The 19,928-nt window shown below is 52.9% G+C and overlaps 3 protein-coding genes across 7 annotated transcripts; 2 read left to right on the top strand and 1 right to left on the bottom strand.

Moving 5' to 3' along the window:
- The first annotated feature begins 234 nt into the window (after positions 1-234).
- Positions 235-10,792, top strand: LOC117651261 (myotubularin-related protein 8). 2 transcript variants are annotated; one of them, XM_034395108.1, is made up of 14 exons: positions 235-386; positions 6,303-6,419; positions 6,496-6,658; positions 6,802-6,959; positions 7,041-7,166; positions 7,263-7,397; positions 7,472-7,604; positions 7,691-7,923; positions 8,014-8,393; positions 8,482-8,608; positions 8,717-8,821; positions 8,913-9,012; positions 9,097-9,224; positions 9,314-10,792. In XM_034395108.1, exons 1-14 carry the CDS (start codon positions 351-353, stop codon positions 9,461-9,463), a joined length of 2,091 nt encoding a protein of 696 aa, XP_034250999.1. In that variant the 5' UTR covers positions 235-350; the 3' UTR covers positions 9,464-10,792. The 2 variants fall into 2 exon arrangements, with proteins under 2 accessions (XP_034250999.1, XP_034250998.1); XM_034395107.1 differs by lacking the exon at positions 235-386 and adding an exon at positions 2,117-2,824.
- A 1,321-nt stretch (positions 10,793-12,113) lies between these two features.
- On the top strand, positions 12,114-16,345 carry LOC117651274 (lipase 3-like). Its single transcript, XM_034395132.1, has 7 exons — positions 12,114-12,728; positions 13,975-14,185; positions 14,305-14,419; positions 14,499-14,901; positions 15,002-15,086; positions 15,164-15,276; positions 15,420-16,345. The coding sequence occupies exons 1-7, from the start codon at positions 12,453-12,455 to the stop codon at positions 15,789-15,791; spliced, it is 1,575 nt and encodes a 524-aa protein (XP_034251023.1). The 5' UTR covers positions 12,114-12,452; the 3' UTR covers positions 15,792-16,345.
- Positions 16,333-18,917, bottom strand: LOC117651277 (2',3'-cyclic-nucleotide 3'-phosphodiesterase-like). Of its 4 annotated transcripts, none has more exons than XM_034395139.1 (5): positions 18,770-18,917; positions 18,281-18,477; positions 18,038-18,197; positions 17,794-17,947; positions 16,333-17,721 (listed from the first exon to the last, which is right to left on the bottom strand). In XM_034395139.1, the coding sequence occupies exons 2-5, from the start codon at positions 18,451-18,453 to the stop codon at positions 17,003-17,005; spliced, it is 1,206 nt and encodes a 401-aa protein (XP_034251030.1). In that variant the 5' UTR covers positions 18,454-18,477; positions 18,770-18,917; the 3' UTR covers positions 16,333-17,002. The 4 variants fall into 4 exon arrangements, with proteins under 4 accessions (XP_034251030.1, XP_034251029.1, XP_034251028.1 ...); XM_034395138.1 differs by having other exon boundaries at positions 18,736-18,889; XM_034395137.1 differs by lacking the exon at positions 18,770-18,917 and adding an exon at positions 18,624-18,764.
- Positions 18,918-19,928: the final 1,011 nt, after the last annotated feature.

The raw sequence follows: 19,928 nt of genomic DNA, 5'->3' as shown, positions 1-19,928 counted from the left end.
CCGAAGAAAGGTAAATAAAATATACTCCTTTAATAAACAGTTCAAATTCTAGCGCCGTTACAGTAGGTCAACATAACAAACAAAATATCCCTTGTGATACAACATTTTAAAATGAACATTGTCATTGCCGCGGAAAATCTCAAGCCGAACATATTTATATAAGACTGAAAGTTAACAATAAGGACACTGAAATCTCGCTCTTGCTCCTCATCGAGTTAAACCTAGGTAAACCTGCGACCAACCTAACCAACCAGTAACCAGCAGCTGTTCGGGTTCGGGTTGTGTGTGTTGTCTGTGTTGTGGGAGTCGGTGTCGGTGTCGCTCTTGCAGTTTGAGCCCTTGAAATAATTATGACTAATCCTATGGACATCATCACAACTCCCAAAGTAAGTTATGCACTTAAGGCAATACTCATTTTAAAGCCTCTGATTGAGGAGTTACTAACAAAATCAACTGTTAGTGTTGTTCATATGTAACAATATGCTCATAACCTAAAAGTATGGTCACCTGTAAGAAAGGTTGTTGTGACACTTCTGTACTTATCGAGTATCATCTGGTGGGGTAGATTGTGTGTTATCGGTTTTTCCATGACTGATCTGATCTATTAGTAGTGGTATGGCTACTAATAATGAGGTGTACAAAAGTGAGGTTGTTGAAATACAGGGGAGATAGTGCATCACTCTAGTTTCTGAAGCAAAGAAATATTCAAATTTGTTTTCTAAATGGGATGTCCTATGTTTTTTCTTACAACCCGTCATTGTTGGAATAGATTGATCCAATGAGGTATTTCTTTTTCTTCTTCTTTCGGTCGAAATACCTCATTCTCTCTAAATTACAGCAGTAAGTTTGAAATTAAATTTTACATCAATCTCTGGAGGATCAGTTTTTCGTTTTTTAGTACACGTTCGTTAACGCCTCGAGGGTCCTCGTTTTGATGTAAGTCACAGTTCACTGAGGCCCTGACTCCCTGCGTGCAAGGAAAGGGAAGAGTATGCTATACCAAAGCTGTGGGAGCAAACCCACCCCCTCCTCCTCCCCCTTTTCGTCCTCTGGCAGGGAACGCAGTTCGCGGATTTCCCCAACTCACACTGGGCAATGATAGCACGGGCTGGGGCTCATTCTCATTCCTGAACCGTTTCTCGTGCACGCCCATCCACCTCGCTCCGAGCAATCCGCGCGTCGCCTCTTGGAGGAGCGCCTCGTTGCGCATCTCCCCGTTTCTGAGATTCCATCCAACGCACTCGGCCAATCATAGCGCAGGGATGCGCCGACGCGTGCCGCGTTAATTTAACAGCGCTGGACTTCCACTGCGTCGCCCCTTCGGCCGCCACGCTGCCGGGCTCGGTGTAGAAGCCTGGCTGTCCCACAATCATGATCGCGCTTCCTGGCACATTGCTAACGAAAATTTTGGCTCGCGCCAATCGGAAACCGAGCGAGTGTCACGGTTTGAGCAACGCCATCTCACTCTCACGATAGATAGAGATGGCGTTATCCAAAACCGAGACGCTCGCTCCGTTTCCGATAATTTGGTTTGCCTGGCAGTCCCCCAAGGCAGAAAGGGACCAGAACTTCCCTCCTCGGCGGCGACCCTGAACTGCCGTGAACCCATCGTGGTGAATTTGCCTCTCCTTTGCCAAGAGTCATTGCTGTGTGACGGGCGTTCGGCGTCAACGCCATCGAGAGCGTCCGTGCCTCGCAGAGTGTCGCAGTGCGCCGCGCACTGTGTGAGATAGTGGTTGCCATGCTGGTGCACTGCATGCAGGTGGTGCGCCCTTGGCGCTTGCCCCGCCCCCGGCCGCCGGCCCTCTGCCCTCTGCCCCTACATCGGTAGTCGCCCCCGCGCCGCCCTGCGGTTCCCACCCCTTCGCAGCCCTTCGCTACTCCTCCGTCCGCAACCCCCTCCCCTCTTGGCAGGGCTGCTGGGCCCCGCGTGGCCCCGCGCTGCCTGGCATGCTAGGCTGGCAGGGCTGGCGTGGCGGGCTGGGCTGGCCGCTCAGTCGATAGCGGTCTGGTGCCGCAGCGTGGCGGCGGCGGAGCGGCGCAGCGGCGGCGGGCGTGGTGCTTTGCGGACGGAAGGGGGCGTCGCGAGGGGCGTCGCGAGGCGCACGCCAGCGGCTAACGCCGTCTCAGCTGACCTCGCATCGCCATCGTCGCGGTCACCCATTCGTTGTCGACGCGCTGGGCCGCCCTGTCCGCGTCAGGGACCCGCTCTGATTGGTTCCTGATTGGTTCACGTTGCGCCAACTTGTCGACGCCGAGAGGCCCCAGAGTGAGGCGAGACCCCTGACGACCGTGATTGCTCCCCAAACGGCCCCGAAGAGCGCCGAAGGGGCTTTCTGCGCGGCGCTACGCACGTGGCCGTCGAGGGGTGCTTGGCGCGCTCAGCGCCACGGCCGCGTTGACTAACTGGACTCGGACCCTGCCGCGAAGAGTCAATCATTCGTCGGACCTCGTCGCGCGAGCCCGCCATGGCATGTCCAGCATCCTGAGTCGCCTTGCGAGCATCGCCAGCATGGACAGCTCCGTGGCAGGCCACATGGCAGGCCCTGGTGGCTGCCTGCCCACGTCGACGTCGAGCACGCCATCGAACCCCCCAACGCCTCTGCAGTCGCCACTCGAGCCGTGCGCGTCTCAAGCAATGGGCGGCCAGCGCGGTTCCGTGGCCTCGGTGTCGTCCAACACGTCGTCGTCGACGCAGTCCGTGCACTCGGCCTGCGCCAACCTGCCGGGGTCGCCGTCCATGTACGGACGCATCCGATCTTGGATCCTCGCGGACACCAGCGACCAGCCCGAGACGTGTCGCGGGGAGCCCGTCACCAGGAAGGTAATGCCTTGCATAAAGCCTTGCAGTGCACCGCATGCGGTGCTGCGCGACGGCAACCCCTGGGCAACCTCCGCGGTGGCCTCCCTGACACCCGCCTCCTGGCCTTCGCCTCCTGACAATGTCTCCTGCCCCTCGCCCCCTGACGCCCTCCTCCTGAACGCTCCTAGACCGATTCGAGAGTCGTTTTCGTCACTGTGTCTCTCTCGCACCCATAAGAACGCCCCATGAGTGCGAGAGAGACAGAGCGACGAGAGCAGTGCTCGGAATCAGCCTGCTGGCCCTCGCCTCCTGACAACGTCTCCTGCCCCTCGCCCCCTGACGCCCTCTTCCTGGCCATCGTACCTTGACAACCGCCTCCTGGCCCTCGTACCTTGAAAACTGCCTCCCGGCCCTCGCCCTGCCCTCGCCCCCGACGCCTGCCTCGCCTGGGCCCTTTCCGCCCTGACACCTCCCTCCTCTCCTGGCAGCCGGCTCCCTCCGCCACGTGTTCGATTCACTGACCCCGAGCGGACCCAATACCGCCCCAATACTCCCCCTGCACGTCCTGGCGTCGCCCGGCCGTTCCAATAAGCCGCGGGCCTCGCTCGTGCTGCCCAAGGAATGGGGCTGCCGGGCTCCAAATACGGTGGGGCCTGAACGGTTGTGACTGCCAGTGACTGTCCGTGACTGTTTCGGAGGCGTACAGTGACTGTTAGTTACTCGAGCGTGAACGCCCTTTGCGTGCTGGAGTGGCCGTTGCCCGCGGCCGGTGACGACACCCATCCACCGCTCGCCCCGCCGGGTGGGGGAGCATGCAGGAGCATGGCGGAGCGCGGCGAGGGTGTGAGTGCGACGCGGTACAGAAGGGGGAGGGGGCTGTGTTATTTCACGAGGCGTGCCGCTTATTCATTCTGCCAGGCAGTTTGGAGTGCGCGGTGCGCGTTGGGCAACTTTGCAAACGAGTTTGGGGGGAGCGCCAGTCCGGCCAACCCTCGCGCCCACGCCCCGCCCGCGACGGCACGCTTTGCATGACAAGGGCACGCCCGCCCCCGCCTTGCGCAAATATTTAGCTCGGGGTGGAGTGGTGCTCAGCGAACCCATCTGGACGGTGGAAGCCGCCATCCGGGACCAAGTCCGCGACAGCCAGGCACCTTTCATCTCTCGTGCAGCGCGCAGCCCAAGGCGCAGCCCCGGTGGCGGATGCGGCGGGCTAGGCACGAGCGCCCGTGAAGCCGAGGGTAGGCAACCCGCCACGCTGGGGCGTTCTACGGGACGGCCCGCGCACTCAGGCGCCATGGCGAACGCGTTCTAGAACGCGTTGGTGCTTCGTTGGAGGTTATGCCTTGGCCTGGCTCTGGCTCGTCGCTCGGGCCGTTCCGCCCCTGGTCGTTGCGTCCTGATGGGTTGTAATCCACACCGGTGGCAATAACACCCCCTCCCCGGCCGCCCCTCAACAGCCGCCCACGCGGCCGTGTGGAATTGAATCAACCTGCGTCGGCGGCGCTGACGGCGCCGACGCTGACGGCGCTGACGCTGACGGCGCTGACGCTGACGGCGCTGACGCTGACAGTCGCGCTCGTCGCGTTGCCAACACGGCATCCGTGCGGCCGGGCCGAGGCCCGAGGCCTTGGGATGGAGCTGGAAGAGGGCGAGAAAGGTGTTGACTTGACATGTTCGTGTCGGCCGCCTCGCTCCAGTAACTTTCAGCTGAGGTCATCTGAAATTGGCAAAGTTGTTTACTGCCGCAGAAATCTCGGTTTCACCAGCGTGCGCCTCGGAATCTGGGCCAGCGTCTCTGTTTTAGGCCCAGTTGGAGCTATTCCTCTCATCTCTGCGAGAGGAAGCGAGATAACGCTAGTCAAAAGCCTCCAAGCCGTGTGTTTGTTTTCATTACATCATGATGGTTGAAACCCCTCTCCCCCCCCGCTAACTTTTCAAGTCAAATTATTTCCAAGTCATGAACAAATTGATGTGTTTTGTCTGCCAGCTGTTTTTCCCACGCCTTTCTTCGTAAGGAATTGGTGTTTCCGAGGCGCACTGAGTGAAACCGAGATTTTTGTTTACCGTTCCGTTTCGCCGCGGTCCCCCCGCCATCTCATGGACTGGGTTCCACTTGGGGTATGAGTGACTTATAAGCAAGGCAGACTAGGGGCGGGGCAAGGGGATGCATGCATCGAGGGAATCGATCGGGGATGGGGACTGCCCGAGGGACTGCCTCGCTCGCGAGCTCGCCCACCTGCGTGCCGCGCCCTACCACAAGCCGTCGCACAAGATATTTCTTATTTTTAGCTGCGCATCAGACCGGCGTCACTGCCAGGCGCTCACCGGCGGCAGTTTCAGTTTTTTTCTTCTTCAGGTTTTCCCCCGGTGGCTGTAGCGTCACCAGAGCGCCCAGGCAATCCCGCCGAACGCGCGTGTCTTGAAGACCGGCGTCACTGTCAGGCGCCTCCCAGTGGCGTAACTAGTGCGCCCGTGCGTCTTGCCCTGCCGCTGTCTGCTCTGTGCACCTCGTGAACGACTAGCGATGGCCGTGGACGGTTGAAAGTCAAACAGTTGCCTCCCTTTCTTTCCGAGCCTTCGCTTTGCAACTGTTAGGAGTGTTGCCATGCCGTGCTGGCTCCATGCTGGCTCCGCAGGACCATCGGGCCGAACCTGCTGCCCGCTGAGCCCGCCCCTGCCGGTCCCAGCCGAACCGGGGTCTCGATCTCGATCCAACTGGAAACGTGAGGCGACGTTCGAATGAAGCATCCTCAAAGAACAGCCCCCCCCCCCTTTTCCCTCCCAGTTCCGGTGCTGCTCTGGTGCGCGGGGGACGGGGGATGGGATTCCCTCGCTTGATGGCACGAAACACTCGTCGGGATTGGCTGAGCGCGCCTCGACTCGACAACTTGGGAATGGGATGAGGCGCGCTTGGCGAGGCGAGACTAAGGGATTGCCTTTCTTGTGGGAAATTACCGCCTCGCTGCCCTCCCCAATGCCGCTGTGGCCGCTCTAGCTGCTCCCCTCCCCATGCGACCTCGCCGGCCTCGCCCCTGTCGTGCCCTGTCGTCTTTGCCTTTGCCAGCCGGGGCAGCGGCGGCGACAGCGCTCATTTCCAGTAGGGCTGCTCGAGTCTGCTGGAGGCTCAGCTGGAGGGGCGGATAAAAAGGAGGTCCTCTGTCGCGGCGCCGCGGCTTGGGGTGGCGCCGTCGTGGCGGGGTGGGCGGGGTGGCGGGCAGTGCCTGGTCTGTAAGTTGGCTACTGTTGAGGGGTCCGAGCCGAGGGTGACCTTGGTGGCGAGCAGCGGAACGAGGCGGGGCGGGGGCGGGCGCCAGACCCGAGTCGCCAACCGCTCGCGCTCCCCCTGCCGCCTACCCCAATCTGCCGCCCTATCTCGCATCTGTTTACACTCTCCTAGCCTTTGCCGGCATGGCGGGGCAGGCTAGGCACTAGGCAGCCGAGGTGGCGGGGGCTTTCCGCAGCTAGTGATGGCCGCTCTTGCCTCTGCTCTCTGTTCCAGGTGGAGAATGTGCGCATGCTGGATCGGTACAACATCAGGAAGCCGTCCCTGGGCAACTTGTTCCTGACCACAACTCACCTCATGTTCTTCGATTCAGAGAACAAAAAGGAAACATGGGTAAGTTAAATATGTGGAAATTGGTGTGTATTTTTCTTTTCTGGAGAATACTATTAGAAGCCTTGTCCTCTTTCAGATTCTTCATATGCATATTGGAAGTGTAGAGAAACTACCACTGACCACCGCTGGCTCTCCTCTTCAGCTGCGCTGCAAAACGTTCCGATCTGTTACCTTTGTTTTGCCCAGGGAAAGAGATTGCCATGAAATATTCACGTCATTGCAGCAACTCAGTCAACCTGGTTATTATCATTATTTTTATTATTGTTATTATTAGTAGCAGTAGTAGTGGAAGTAGTAGTAGTTGTTGTATTTTATTGAATTTTAATGGTATTTCACATTTTGTATTTTGTTTGTGATCTCTAATATACAATATACTTTGCAGTTCACATGGAAGATTTGTATTGCTTCAACTACTTGTCAAGTACAGAGAGTCCTCCAAAATCAGCTGGGTGGGGTACATTTGATATGCAGGCCGAGTTTAAGAGAATGAATGTACCTAATGACCAATGGAGCACCACTTTGCTGAATAAAGACTATGATGTCAGTAACATTACACCTGTTTTTTTAAAAACTCTGTTGTTAATTACATATTTTACAACTAACTGGATTTTGTTTATCTAGCTGTGCGACACATACCCTCGCAACTTGTATGTTCCTCAGTCAGCATCCACCAACATTCTGTTAGGGAGCTCCCAATTCCGCAGTAAGGGCCGGCTACCAGTATTGACATACCTTAACCACAATAAAGTATGTACTTTGGGTTCTGAATCAATTCTGTTTGTCTGTACCTGCTTTTTTTTTGCCGTGTCGAGAATGAGTTACATTGATGAAGTTTTCTTTTAGGCTGCTCTGTGCCGCTGTAGTCAACCTTTGTCTGGATTTAGTGCACGTTGTCTCGAGGATGAACAGATGCTCAACTGTATCCTGCGTACAAATCCAAATTCATCACATATGTATGTTGTGGACACTAGACCAAGAGTAGGTATTGTCTCTTTATTGTCACTTACAATTAATATAATTACCATATCCTAATTTGGAATTTGATTTGGCAGATAAATGCAATGGCTAACAAAGCAGCTGGTAAAGGGTATGAAAATGAAAATTTCTATGAGAATATCAAATTCTATTTTTGGGGCATTGAAAACATCCATGTCATGAGGGCTGGCTTAGCAAAGCTGTTAGAAAGTAAGAAATTGAAATACTAGGCCTCTGCCAGAGTGAAATATGAACTTTTCTATGTCATTCAATAATTTTTTTTTTGTATTTTACAGCATGTGAATTGAAGTCTCCCTCCATGAACAACTTCTTAAGTGGCCTGGATTCAAGTGGATGGTTAAAACACATCAAGTCCATTTTGGATACATCTTGGTTCATCGCTAATGCTTTGGATAAAGGAATAAGTGTTGTAGTCCATTGTTCAGATGGGTGGGACCGAACAGCTCAAGTCTGCTCTCTGGCAGCCCTGCTATTGGATCCCTATTATCGTACCATCAAAGGATATCAGGTATGATTAAGATTCATTTCAAAACAAATGTTTTCTTTGTTTATTATACAGGATTGCGCTAATTGGAAAAAAAATTATCTTTCTTTTAAGGCTTTGATTGAAAAGGATTGGTTGGGATTTGGCCACAAATTCAGTGAAAGAATTGGTCATGTTGCTGGTGATGCCAAAGAAATATCACCTGTCTTCACCCAGTTTATTGATTGTACATGGCAACTCATGTGTCAGCAGCCTGCCGCTTTTGAATTCAATGAGCAGTTTCTCTTCACACTTCATGATCACGTTTCATCTTGTCAGTATGGTACTTTTATTGGAAACTGTGAAAAAGACCGCATAGACTTGCGGTTACACGAGCGCACCTTTTCATTGTGGAACTACATGACAAACCATAAAAATGAGTACCTGAATCCATTGTACTCTCTCGAAGCATGCCCAAGAGTTCTGACTCCAATTTTGGCTCCTCAAATCATAAGGTTAGATGGAACATCTTTCAGTGAAAGTTTGCAGTAAATCAGTACAAAGTAGTTCACTAATTCCTTCATATATTTTTATAAACCACAGATTCTGGCGAGACATGTACTGCCGGTTTGAAAATGATGTTCATCCGAGGGAACCTCTCAGTGATTTATTACTTGCTACTTGTGATCATAGCAGTTCTCTAGAAGATCATGTCAAGTTACTTCAAAAGGTGAGAGTACTTGATCAGTACTTACTTTTTATTTACCTGTTGAAAGCAAATTTCCATTAATTTGATTCATTGAAATGGGTGTTATTAAAATGTGTTTGTTACTTACAGAGAATTTCTGCCTTGAAGCAACAACTTGCAGATGATAGTGGGGAGAAAGAAAATTCTCTAGAAAACACTGAAGCTGTTGTTGACAACAAATATCTTTATGAAAAGGTAACATTGACTGAATAGTGTGTACGATATTTCACGGGAGCCATATCCAACGCTATTTCTGACTCCCTGTGCTTGCTTTCAATTTTACCAGGCATCCGGTATTAATGAAGAAATCAAGTCACCGAGTCTGGAAGGCAACAAAGATTTGGTGAAGGTTACTTCTCATCCTCTCAGTGCATCTTATGAAAATGGTGAATTTTTGTTTATTCATTTTTGTTTCTGTTTCATATGTTTTTTTTTTTAAATCTTAAACTTAATATTTGAAATAATTTCAGGTCTGAATAATCTTATAACTGCTGATCAACTCTCAGAGGAAATGAAGTCAGTCGCTCTCGACTGGAAAACTCTAAGAAACATAGAGGAGTGTTCTTGCTCTACTCCTTTTGATCACTTCAGCCGGAAAGTAAGTGTCCTCAACACTTCAGAAATGGATTTTTATATTTTTTAATACTGATCTCAACATTTTTCATAATATCTATACTTTTGTTTCAGCATCACTGTTGGAAATGTGGAGATGTATTCTGCACACGCTGCATAGACAAAAATACAGCACTCCCTGGGCACCTTAGTCAACGTGAAGTCCCTGTTTGCCGACCATGTTATAGACAAGTTCTTCGCTCCAATTCCATTGAATCTCCCTAATGGAGAAGTTGGCGAGTCTATTTAAAGGAGTTTTGTATTCCCCAGATATTTTTTCTTGAGGTGCTCTACAGTATATATTTATTGCTTGAGATTTAGTGTTAAAAATCCAGGCTCATAGTATGCTGCTGTTGTTGTATTAAATATTTTATAAAAGTGTACATTCAATTTTGTGGTTAAGTCCCACCTTTATATGTTTAGTGATTCATTGTAATGAATGGAATACCTCATAATTGACTTGTCTTTAGGTTATTTACTTTTTTTGTGTATTTGTTTGTATCTTCATTCCAAATTCAAATTATGCAGGCATTGCAAGCCACAGTTAATGTACTGTTGGCTTTTAATTCTGTGATAGTGCCTTTGTGATAGATATATGTTTGTAAATTTTAGCCAAAGTGGCAGCTGATTTTTAAAATTTTTATTGTGTTGTTGGAAACTGGACTACATGAAGGCGAAGCCCAAATGTATGTCAGTATATTTATCTTGACCTTCATACCAAAGTGCGTAGGGTAACTAAGTCACCTGTATGAAAGGTGCAGAGTATGTGAGAAAAAAGAGTAGATTTGATCCATAGTTATTTTAGTGAATTTTGGACTTGTTTGAGGAAAAGAAGAATCTGCTATTGCCCCTTCAAAGTGTGCTTCTTTTATCATGGTTCCTATGAAATTACTTTTAAAGTTATCAATGTCAGTGCACAGTGTGCTCTAGTAATAGAGGCCCTCTTACCAAAATATTGTCATGACAATAAGTATTAAGTATTAATTTTAACTGCTTCTGTATGGTCCAACTTCTTTTGCTTCTTCTGCCAATGTGTCTTGCATTAATCATGTCCATGTCTGATTCATTGAAGGAGTAAAATTTAATTATCTAATTATCAGTATTTCTAACCAACGTCCGTTTTTAAATAACAGAAGCTGAACTTCTCCCCCATTTTATTCAAATATTGTTAGAGACCAGAGATGATTACGCTTTTATAAACCAGTTTCATCATTCCTGTGAGGACGCGCATTTTTGTCTCATTTTGAAGGCATTGGCCGTTTTGTAATGCAATAGAGTTCTGAGTGTTTGAGTACTGCCAACTGAAAATATAATGTGTTATTTCCTAAAAGCAAGAATAAGAACAGACGATTCCCTCCAGCAAAATTTCTTGTACCTAGAGTTGTTTTCATTCATTTTCTTTTATTTGTTTCATGGCAAGGATGTTTGCCTTTTGAGTGTGGAGTAAAGCGAACTTCACCCAGAAATTTGTGATCAGACAGAATTCTTACCAACACTTGTGATTTTGAGTATGAATCGTGTTGCTGCAATAAACTGTCTTAGATGCCTACTTGGCAGTTGTGACCTCATTTTAGTCCTTTACTCTGCAAATTATTCGGTCCGCGGACCGCACTCGCCAATGACGCCAGCCGGGTGACCCGCTCAACGTCTTCCCCTTCCACATTCCACATCCACATTCGCACCAATCCATATCGTGCCACGCGCCTTCTCTTGGAGTCAATGTTGGAGTGCTTTGGAGTCTGAGTCAAGTCCGGCGGTTCGTTCCTGGAAGGTGGCCTCGAGGTGAAACGCAGAGGCACTGTGAATGCAAGCAGCACGATCGTACGTGGACTTTGCCCGGGGGGATTTACGGCCCGATTCTCGCGCTCGTTCGCGCTCCATTTTAGACTACTTTCCTATACTTTCCGTGAGAGGACGCGTCGTCTGTCATAGTGACCGCCAAGTGCGCCGGTCCTTCCCCACGCTCAGCTTGCGGCACGAAGACGGGCTCTGACCTCGGGTGGAGCGTATACCTCCATTGTTCTTTTGTAAAACCATCCGCACTTTGCCGCGGCCGATGGCCGTAGGCAATTAGGAGTCATTGGGCGGTGTTGGGTGAAAGAGTGCAAAAGGGCGTGGCTGAAACACGTAGGGTGTGCCATCGGTGGAGACGGGTGGAGACGGCAAATGAATGTCCGTGACGATGACCGCGACCACCACCGGTGCGGTCCTGGAGCAGCGCGGCGACGACGACGGCAAGATGAGTCACGCCACGCACGGCCTCAGGTGTGAAGCTGGAGGAGGAGAAAGGCGGCGCCCCCACCACGCCCAACGCCGGGCAGGCAGGCCGGCCGGTGTCCAGGCCGTCCGCGGGGCGCAGGCAGGCGCAGTGCAGGCATGGCGTCATTGGACTGTCCACGAGACAGGACGCAGGACGGGCACGGAACGGCCATGGCTTCCGATTCATCCGCGCCGCGCCGTCCGTGCCTTTCAGCTTGCAGCGGCTGGACTCGGTCCAGTCCTGCCAGACGTTCCAGACGTGAACGTGACCCGGCGGCCGACACTCTCGGCCCGAGACGCGACCGCGGCGAGTGGAGGTGCCGCTACGCCCGCTACGCCCCGCCACGCCCCGCCACGCCAGGCCACGCCACCACGCCCTCCGACGCGCCGCTCCCCTTGTCCGTGGATCTGTTGACGGCGACGGCGACGGCCGGCCGAGGAGCCCAGACTGCCCCAGCCCGCGCGGGGACTCTTCTCTGCCGCTCGCAGCTCGCATCGCCCGGCGTCGCCATCGCCATCGCCCAGGCCGGACTTGATACGCGCGTCCCCGTCCCGTCCCCGCCAGCCTCGCCGCCAGCCCGGCCCGGGCTGTGCTCTGGTGCTCTGCATGCTCTGCATGCTCTGCATGCGCCCTCTGGTGATGCAACGCCGAGCTCGGGCTGTGCCGGCTGTGCCCCCGCCCCCAACCCTATCTTCGACGGCCCGTCTCGTCAGTCTCGTCATGGCCGCGGGCCCGGTGTAGCGTAGCACAGCGCAGCGCGGCGGAAGAAAGGGCAGTGTTGTGTACCGCGCCGCTCCACACCGCGCGTCCCGAACACGACGCGACCTAGACGGCCCGGCCCCAAGATAGTGATCCGCTTGGCGTGCTCCGCACCGCTCCACCGACTTGCGCACCGCCACGCGCACGGAGTGACTTCGTCGAACCAGTCGCGCAGCGGCGCGACGACCACAGACCATGAACTCGACCGTGTCCCTGGCGGGGCGCATCATGTCGTCCTCGCCGGTGTGCTCCATGATGAGGCTCGCCACGTTCGGCGCGCTGGCGTGCGCGCTGCAGTCCACCCCCGCGCCGCCCGCCACGCCCGCCACCACGCTGGCCAACCGCGGCCTGGACCCCGCGGACACGCTGGGGCCCGTCAGCATCGAGACCAACGAGATCCCCGGCGTGGGGGCGGGCAGGCCGTCCCTGCCGTACACGCCGAACTACGACCCGGACGTGGCGCTATCCACGGTAAGCGGCGGGTCACGCACCACACGCAGCACGTAGAGCCCTAGAGTAGCAGCACGCAGTGCGCTACACTGTAGTCCAGAAGGCCAGTCTAAGCACATGATGCCACATGTAGAGTTTTCTCGTTCGAGAGGCGATCCCACTTTTAACAGGTCTTCGAGGCACGGCGTTGGCGGCCCCGGTGAGCGTGCCGGGGACGAGGGAAGTACCACGAGCCGGCGACCGCCCCGGGCAGCCCCGGGGTTCTGGCCGGGCCGAGCGGCGCGGCGGGCGGGCGGTGGCGGGCGGTGGCCGGCGGCCGCAGTAGGGCACGTGAAAGTGCTGCCCACTGGCCTGCCCACCAATAACGAGGTGTAATACCGCCCTAAACACGGACCGCACGAGAGCGGAGCCAAGCGGAGCCAAGCGGAGCCAGGCGGAGCCAGGCGGAGCGCGCCGCGGTGCCCTCCTTGCCCGCCGCACAACCAACAGCTTTGTTCTCTCTGTGGAGGATGACGCCTCTGCGACACGCACGCGGCGCGCGGCTCACCGCGAATCGGGAAATGCTAATCGGGGCAGTCCGATGCGTGACGCGTCACGCGCGGGCCTGTTGCCTGGTGTACCCGAGGGTGTTGCCTGGTGTACCCGAGGGTGTAGGCTACCGATGCGCTGTGACTCACTCGCATGGGTCAGCGAGCGGCGGAGCGGTAACGATAAGGAATGACGAGGCCGAATGGACACGATCTTTGAGATGAGCGTCTCCCTCCAACGACAGAATAGGGAGCGCTAAACCATTATGATTTAAACTGTGCGGCCGAAAGATGATTCGCCCCGTCTCCTTCCGGGCCACAATACCAATCAGGAACAGGAGTCCATTTTGTGTTCCGTAAAAATTGGAGTGCCGGGAGCTCTGGGGTCCGGCCGGGCCGACGTGACCTCTCGTGCAGCGGCGGCGTGGTCGCGGTGCAGCGTCATTATTTCTGTTTTTACGCGTCGCCAGACGGTTCCCCGTTCACCCACCTCCGGAATGCGATGTGCCCCGCCGACAGCGCGCCGCGCCGCTCTGAGGCCAGGCCGCATGCCGCCCGCGCGTTCTGAGTCACTTGGGCCGCCTTGACGCCCCGACGCCCCGATGCGACGCCCAGTGTCGGGCTATGCCGCCACGACGGCCAGGCCGGGCCTCCAGACCCGCCAGACAGCCGCGCCGCTCGCGCCTCCCTGAACATGGCCGCCAGTAATTGTGTCTCGATGTGCTCCGTCTGGTCCGCAGCCGCAGCTGGTGTCGCTGCACGGGTATCCGTCGGAGAGCCACGTGGTGGTGACGGAGGACGGGTACCTGCTGACGCTGCACCGCATTCCCGGAGGACGCAATCACCGGGGACCCTCTGGCGGGGCCGCCGCCCGCCCCGTCGTCTTTCTGCAACACGGCCTGCTCGCCAGCTCGGCGGACTGGGTGCTCACGGGCCCGGGGAAGTCCCTCGGTGGGTAGTGGTTGACCACCACCAGTGGCAGCATCGCCAAAGCATCGCCGCGGCATGTAGTTTGCCCATTTGCCTGAACCGTGTTCTCGCCCTCCTGAACGAGCCGTGATGCTTCACAGCGTACATCCTGGCGGACAGCGGCTACGACGTGTGGATGGGCAACGCCAGAGGCAACACGTACTCCCGCGCCCACGTCTCCCTGTCCACGAAGGACTCGGCCTTCTGGAACTTCAGGCAAGTCCCGGATCCCGGTTGCCGTGCACGAGTGCCTCAGCTGGCTCGCAGTCGAAAACCCTTTACATCCTTGTTGCAGCTGGCATGAGATCGGCCACTACGACCTGCCGGCCGCCATCGACCACGTGCTGCAGGTGACGGGCCAGAAGAGCCTCTTTTACATCGGCCACTCGATGGGCACCACTACGTTCTACGTGATGCTGTCCACGCGGCCCGAGTACAACGACAAGGTGATGGCCGGCCTGCTGCTTGCTCCCGTCGTCTACCTGGGCAACTGCCGCTCCCCGATCCGCTACCTCGCGCCCTACGCCGACGACTACCAGTACCTGGCGCACCTATTCGGCGCGGACGAGTTCCTGCCGCAGAGCGGCGCCCTCCAGTTCTTCGCCAAGTACGGCTGCGAGCTGGCCATGTTCGAGCTCAAGCTCTGCGAGAACTCTATCTTTGTCATCTGTGGATTCGACAAGGACCAGTTCAACTCGGTAAGCGCACAGCAGGGAGGGTACTCGTTTGTGCGCTACATGTGGCGCCAGTTCTTCTCTCTGGGGGTAATCACCTCTCGAAACGACACCTTGGTTGCAGAGCATGCTGCCGGCGGTGCTGAGCCACACACCTGCCGGGACGTCGTCCAAGACCGTGACGCACTTCGCGCAGTCCATCCTGACGGGTAGGATACAGGCCGCGAGTCGAAAAAGTTGAGAACCGCTGGTCCAGGTCCCTAATTGAGCGGACCTTACGTTTCAGGGAAGTTCAAGCCGTTCGGAGCGACCCCAGAGACGCCCGAGTACGACCTCGGCAAAGTGACGGTGCCGACGGCGGCCTTCTACGCTGACAACGACCTGCTGTCCGACCCCGCGGTGAGTGAGAGTGAGGCCCTTGACGAGGCTGCCCTCGGCTGTCCTTGGTTGTCCTGGCCCCTTGACGGCCGACAAGCTTGTCCCAAGGCCTCCTACTGATGTCGCCCTGTCCCAACCCTTATCGCGCTGTCACCGTGTCGCAGGACGTGCAGCAGCTCTTCGACAAGGTGCCCATGAAGCTGGGCAAGTTCCGCGTGGCGCTGCCCTCCTTCAACCACCTGGACTTCCTGTGGGGCAAGAGCGCCAAGAAGCTCGTGTTCGACGACGTCCTGGCGGTGCTCGCCCGTTTCGGTCCCGAGACGATGCGCAACCGATCCATGGCCGTCCTGGCCTACTACCGCATGCTCGTGCAGCAGTCCGGGCGGAGGCCCGGCCCCGCGCCCAACCCGTGGCCCGCCCTTGGGCCCGCCCCCGCCTCGGACTCCAGCTCGACGCCCTTCAGCGACGAGGCGAGCGAAGTGACCAGCGAGGTGCCGAGCGAGTCGTCGACCGAATCGTCCAGCGAGTATCTGTGATCATCGTGGCGCTCCTGAGTGGCTACCCTCTATGGACGCTTTTAAGTGACGGGGCAAGCCAACTAGATAAGACGAGTTTCGAGTAACTGGGACAGGCTTGGTCTCAAAGTCTACCATAGGACTCTAAAGGCCTTGCCTCAGCCTCAGCCCGCGGCTGAAGTGTCGCACATCCATCCCCGAGATACGAGTTTCAAACATCTCCCTTCACGAAGTTTTCTTTCCTTGTCATTCTTTCGGTCCTCCGGTGTTAAACTCCGACCGAGTTTCCACAGCAATGCGGTGAAGCTGTCAATTAGGTGGCGTATCTCCCTAGCGCCATCGTGCATCGTCCCAGCTCAGGCGCCGCCGGAAGGGTAGGCCACCCAGTGCGCACATCCCATTCCCTCTACTGGGACGGACTCGCTGAGGACAGCTCGCCCACGATACTAGGTGTGAGAAGAAGATTTGTCTCCCTTTGCTTTGCCATAAATCACATTTGCAACAAAGGATATCTTGCTTCCCCCTTCAATACTTAGAGTGTGACTGATCATTAAAACACACATTCTTCATCAAAACATTTTTATTTGTTTTCCTTGGAAATTAATTTTTAAGAACCCACACAGAGGTTTAACATCAACAAATATACTTTTATAGTCTATTAACATTCCCTAATATTAGCAATGGTAGCATACTGATTCCAAATTATAAATACAAAATTAATATTATAACAATGAATATTAATACATTGTTAGCTCAACAAGTTTAACTAGTTAAACAGAAGTACTCTTCAATAACATTATTTTGATTGTTGAATTTTAAAATACATTTTGTTGCATCCAAGACATAAAAGGATAGGATAAACCACACTCAATAGAGATCACAGAAGTATCACGAAATTCTATTGGCAGCACGCAGACTGAGTGACTACAAAATTTCAAGAAATGTACCTGGTAGTTTCATTCTCTAGGGGACAAGGTGTCACGCCTCAGTAATTGAATTTTGAAAACTGTTTTCACATGTACACATAAATTAGTGTCATATAAAATTCCTGACATTTTCAATTTAATCTAAAATTGGTCTTGATAAGCACTGGCATTATGTAAATAGAAAAACTTTTAAGGTCCTAATAAACACATACTGACTGAAAAGTTAGTCAAAGTCAAAACATAAAGAGACTTAAGAGGAAAAGCTGCCAGAATTGTATTTTTTCCGTCCTGACAAAATTTTATGGGCTATGACACACTGTAAACACCAGCAAACAAAGTCTCAACAGTAATTTTGTTCTTCATGTACAGGACCCATCTGTTTTCGCCATAGTCTCGTAGCCAACCCCGAGTAGTAGGGTAGGTAGGCCAGTCTTTTTCTTCTTCCTCCAGTTTGACCACCTCTAAAAGGTCATATCCTGTTGTAACTGCACTTTCTCCTGGTGCAATGCCTAAGGTCATGTGGGCTCTGCTGCCTCGGCCCGAAACTGGATGAAAATCCGGATCCTCTTCTGATTTTGTGGTCAAGTAGACCAGCGAGGCTTGGCTATTTGGAAAATAACGAGCTGACTTTTTTTTCATGGGCAACTTACTGTCTGTTGTTGCAAGATTATTTGAATCACATTGAATAGAGTGATGAGCCATTGCTGAATTTAAGGATGATACTCGGTCATCTTCATTGGACCTTGCAATTTCATTTTTCAGAACTGTTTTCATTTTAGCCTTTCCATCGTCATCTCCACCCCAGAGTTTTAGTTGTTCTTGGGAAAGTTTTAGACGTGCTCCAAAAGTGCGAGGTGTAAAAACTATGCCAATGACTGTTGTTTCAAAATTCATTGTTATGTTTCCTTTCACCTCTCTAAAATATTCCTTGGAAGATTCATCAGGGCTGCTGCCAAAATATTTAGCTGTGCAATGAAGCATTCCATTATGATTTGAATCAGCCAACTGATAAAACTTCAGCATTTCTGAAAAAGAAGGCTACTTTTATATTATGTAGGTTTAAAGTAGGAGAAAGCATCATATTTTAAAAATATTACCTGGGATGGTTTCGCCCTGACTGTAATTTCGGAAATCAGAACAAAACTCTGGTACAGTTTTAAGGAGATCTTCAAGGAGGGCATGTGCACACAAACCAAGCATACAGGAATCAGCTTCATTAAGATGCCAGCCAATGTAATCTGGCAAAAGGTTCTGCAAACAAAGCAGTAAAGGACAGTGATGAGAACTTGTGATGACCTTTTCATGAGCAATAAAAATGTTTGCGCCATTGAAAAACTGTACCTCAGGACCGTTCACTACGGATACAATATAATTCTGATCTCTTGCTATTTGGGTATAAGGCTGCATGTCGGGAGGATCTGACGATTCAAAATTTCCAACACTGATGGCAACAACATGCTGGTCCCTAGTACATGCAGCCTGTACATCAGCTATCCGTTTGCTGAACAATCAACAAAAAACAAAACAGGTAAGCGATTTTTTTTAAAACACAAATTTGAAAGTGTAAATACATTAAACTCGTACCTAACATCTTCATCTGAAACACAAGTAGCATTAAGACCATAAGTGTCTTGGATTTTCCGGAAAATATTTTCTTCCTTATTAGAAATTAAGACCATCAGTTTTGACGATTCCACATAGTTGATGGCATCCGAATCACTCAAAAATGGGAGTTCTGGAGAATTATGGTCCGACATTGTGTTGAGATAAACTCCAGTGCACTGCATAACAAAGATGAAAACAGACATTGAACACTATCTCACACAAAACATCATGTGTCAAAGCAATGCATGATACAAATAAAAAAAACCAAAGAGGCCAACGAAAAAACCAAAACAATGATAACTACCACAGAAATTATTAGTACCCCTATCAAAATAATAATGAAAGCTGTCAAACATCGTCGTCGTTCAAACATGGTTAGGAGTCAAGTGATTCGCGTTCACTTTATCAGCACAGATAAAGATTACGGCGTGTACCTGATCGGGCAATCAATCGACGATCCCCACTAACCTATTCCGTTGTCAGCAGCTGCAGCTGAGCAACAGTTCTATTTACAAATACCGGAAGCCAAGCAGACGCCACCGTTGTCAATTTCTCCCTTCCGCCACTCTTCTCAGTCCGCGCCAAACGCGGGCCTTTCAAAAAGCTATCTCTGGCAAAGGGGCATTTGGAAGAAAAAAAAAGAAAGAAAAAAAAACAGCGAGGGCAAGCTTAGCTTAGAGCCGAAGGCCAAAGGGATAATGTTGGGCTTTAGCTTCCAAGCGGTCCTTAGTAACAGACGGGGCTGTTCATTAGACCTACCTCACAGTTGACATATAAATATTTGAATAAAAATAGGGACTATAAATAATAGTGTTATAAATATTAACAAAAAAGGTTGACCTACCCCACAGTTGACCTACCCTATATTTTTATTATAAATTTTTTTGAAGTATCGTCTACTGTCACTGGGACACTGTCACGCTTCACCTGCCGCGACGTCATCGCGCTTCCCCTGCCGCGACACTGTCGCTCTTCCCCTGCCGCGACACTGTCGCGCTTCCCCTGCTGCGAGGCCGTCGCGCTTCCCCTGCCGCGACACTGTCGCGCTTCCCCTGCCGCGACACTGTCGCGCTTCCTTAGCCGCGACACTGTCGCGCTTCCCCTGCCGCGACACTGTCGCGCTTCCCCTGCCGCGACACTGTCGCGCTTCCCCTGCCGCGACACTGTCGCGCTTCCCCTGCCGCGAGGCCGTCGCGCTTCCCCTGCCACGAGGCCGTCGCGCTTCCCCTGCCGCGACACTGTCGCGCTTCCCTGCCGCGACACTGTCGCGCTTCCCCTGCCGCGACACTGTCGCGCTTCCCCTGCCGCGACACTGTCGCGCTTCCCCTGCCGCGACACTGTCGCGCTTCCTTTGCCGCGACACTGTCGCGCTTCCCCTGCCGCGAGGCCGTCGCGCTTCCCCTGCCGCGAGCAAGGGCGCCGGAAGTGAGGTGGGGGAGGGGGGGGGGGGTGACTTGCCCCCCCCCCAAATCTGGTGGGGGGGCATCGCCCCCCCCACTTTCAGACACTAAAGTGCCATTTTGAGCTCGAAATAGAGAGAAAAATATAGCAAAGTCACAAATTCTTTGATTTTTGGCTTCTTGCTCGCTTCGCTCGCAGGTTTTCTTAATTTTCCTCCATTATTTTG

This window comes from Thrips palmi, unplaced genomic scaffold (assembly GCF_012932325.1).
Source record: "Thrips palmi isolate BJ-2018 unplaced genomic scaffold, TpBJ-2018v1 HiC_scaffold_5, whole genome shotgun sequence".
NCBI lineage: Eukaryota > Metazoa > Arthropoda > Insecta > Thysanoptera > Thripidae > Thrips > Thrips palmi.
Note: the sequence above shows the minus strand (reverse complement) of the source record. Positions and strands in the feature narration are given on the sequence as shown.

What these genes read in the sequence shown, in the direction of transcription:
- LOC117651277 (XM_034395136.1), bottom strand. Translation starts at nt 18,674, where the DNA reads ATGTTTGAACGACGACGATGTTTGACAGCTTTCATTATTATTTTGATA. An exon ending in GGGTACTAATAATTTCTGTG is followed by an intron (nt 18,478 to 18,605) that starts GTAGTTATCATT and finishes TTTGTTATGCAG; the next exon opens with TGCACTGGAGTTTATCTCAA. An exon ending in TCAGGGCGAAACCATCCCAG is followed by an intron (nt 17,722 to 17,793) that starts GTAATATTTTTA and finishes CTTCTTTTTCAG; the next exon opens with AAATGCTGAAGTTTTATCAG.
- LOC117651274 (XM_034395132.1), top strand. Translation starts at nt 12,453, where the DNA reads ATGAACTCGACCGTGTCCCTGGCGGGGCGCATCATGTCGTCCTCGCCG. An exon ending in CGGACGTGGCGCTATCCACG is followed by an intron (nt 12,729 to 13,974) that starts GTAAGCGGCGGG and finishes TCTGGTCCGCAG; the next exon opens with CCGCAGCTGGTGTCGCTGCA. An exon ending in ACCTGCTGTCCGACCCCGCG is followed by an intron (nt 15,277 to 15,419) that starts GTGAGTGAGAGT and finishes ACCGTGTCGCAG; the next exon opens with GACGTGCAGCAGCTCTTCGA.
- LOC117651261 (XM_034395107.1), top strand. Translation starts at nt 2,474, where the DNA reads ATGTCCAGCATCCTGAGTCGCCTTGCGAGCATCGCCAGCATGGACAGC. An exon ending in CTTAGCAAAGCTGTTAGAAA is followed by an intron (nt 7,605 to 7,690) that starts GTAAGAAATTGA and finishes TGTATTTTACAG; the next exon opens with CATGTGAATTGAAGTCTCCC. An exon ending in GTACCATCAAAGGATATCAG is followed by an intron (nt 7,924 to 8,013) that starts GTATGATTAAGA and finishes CTTTCTTTTAAG; the next exon opens with GCTTTGATTGAAAAGGATTG.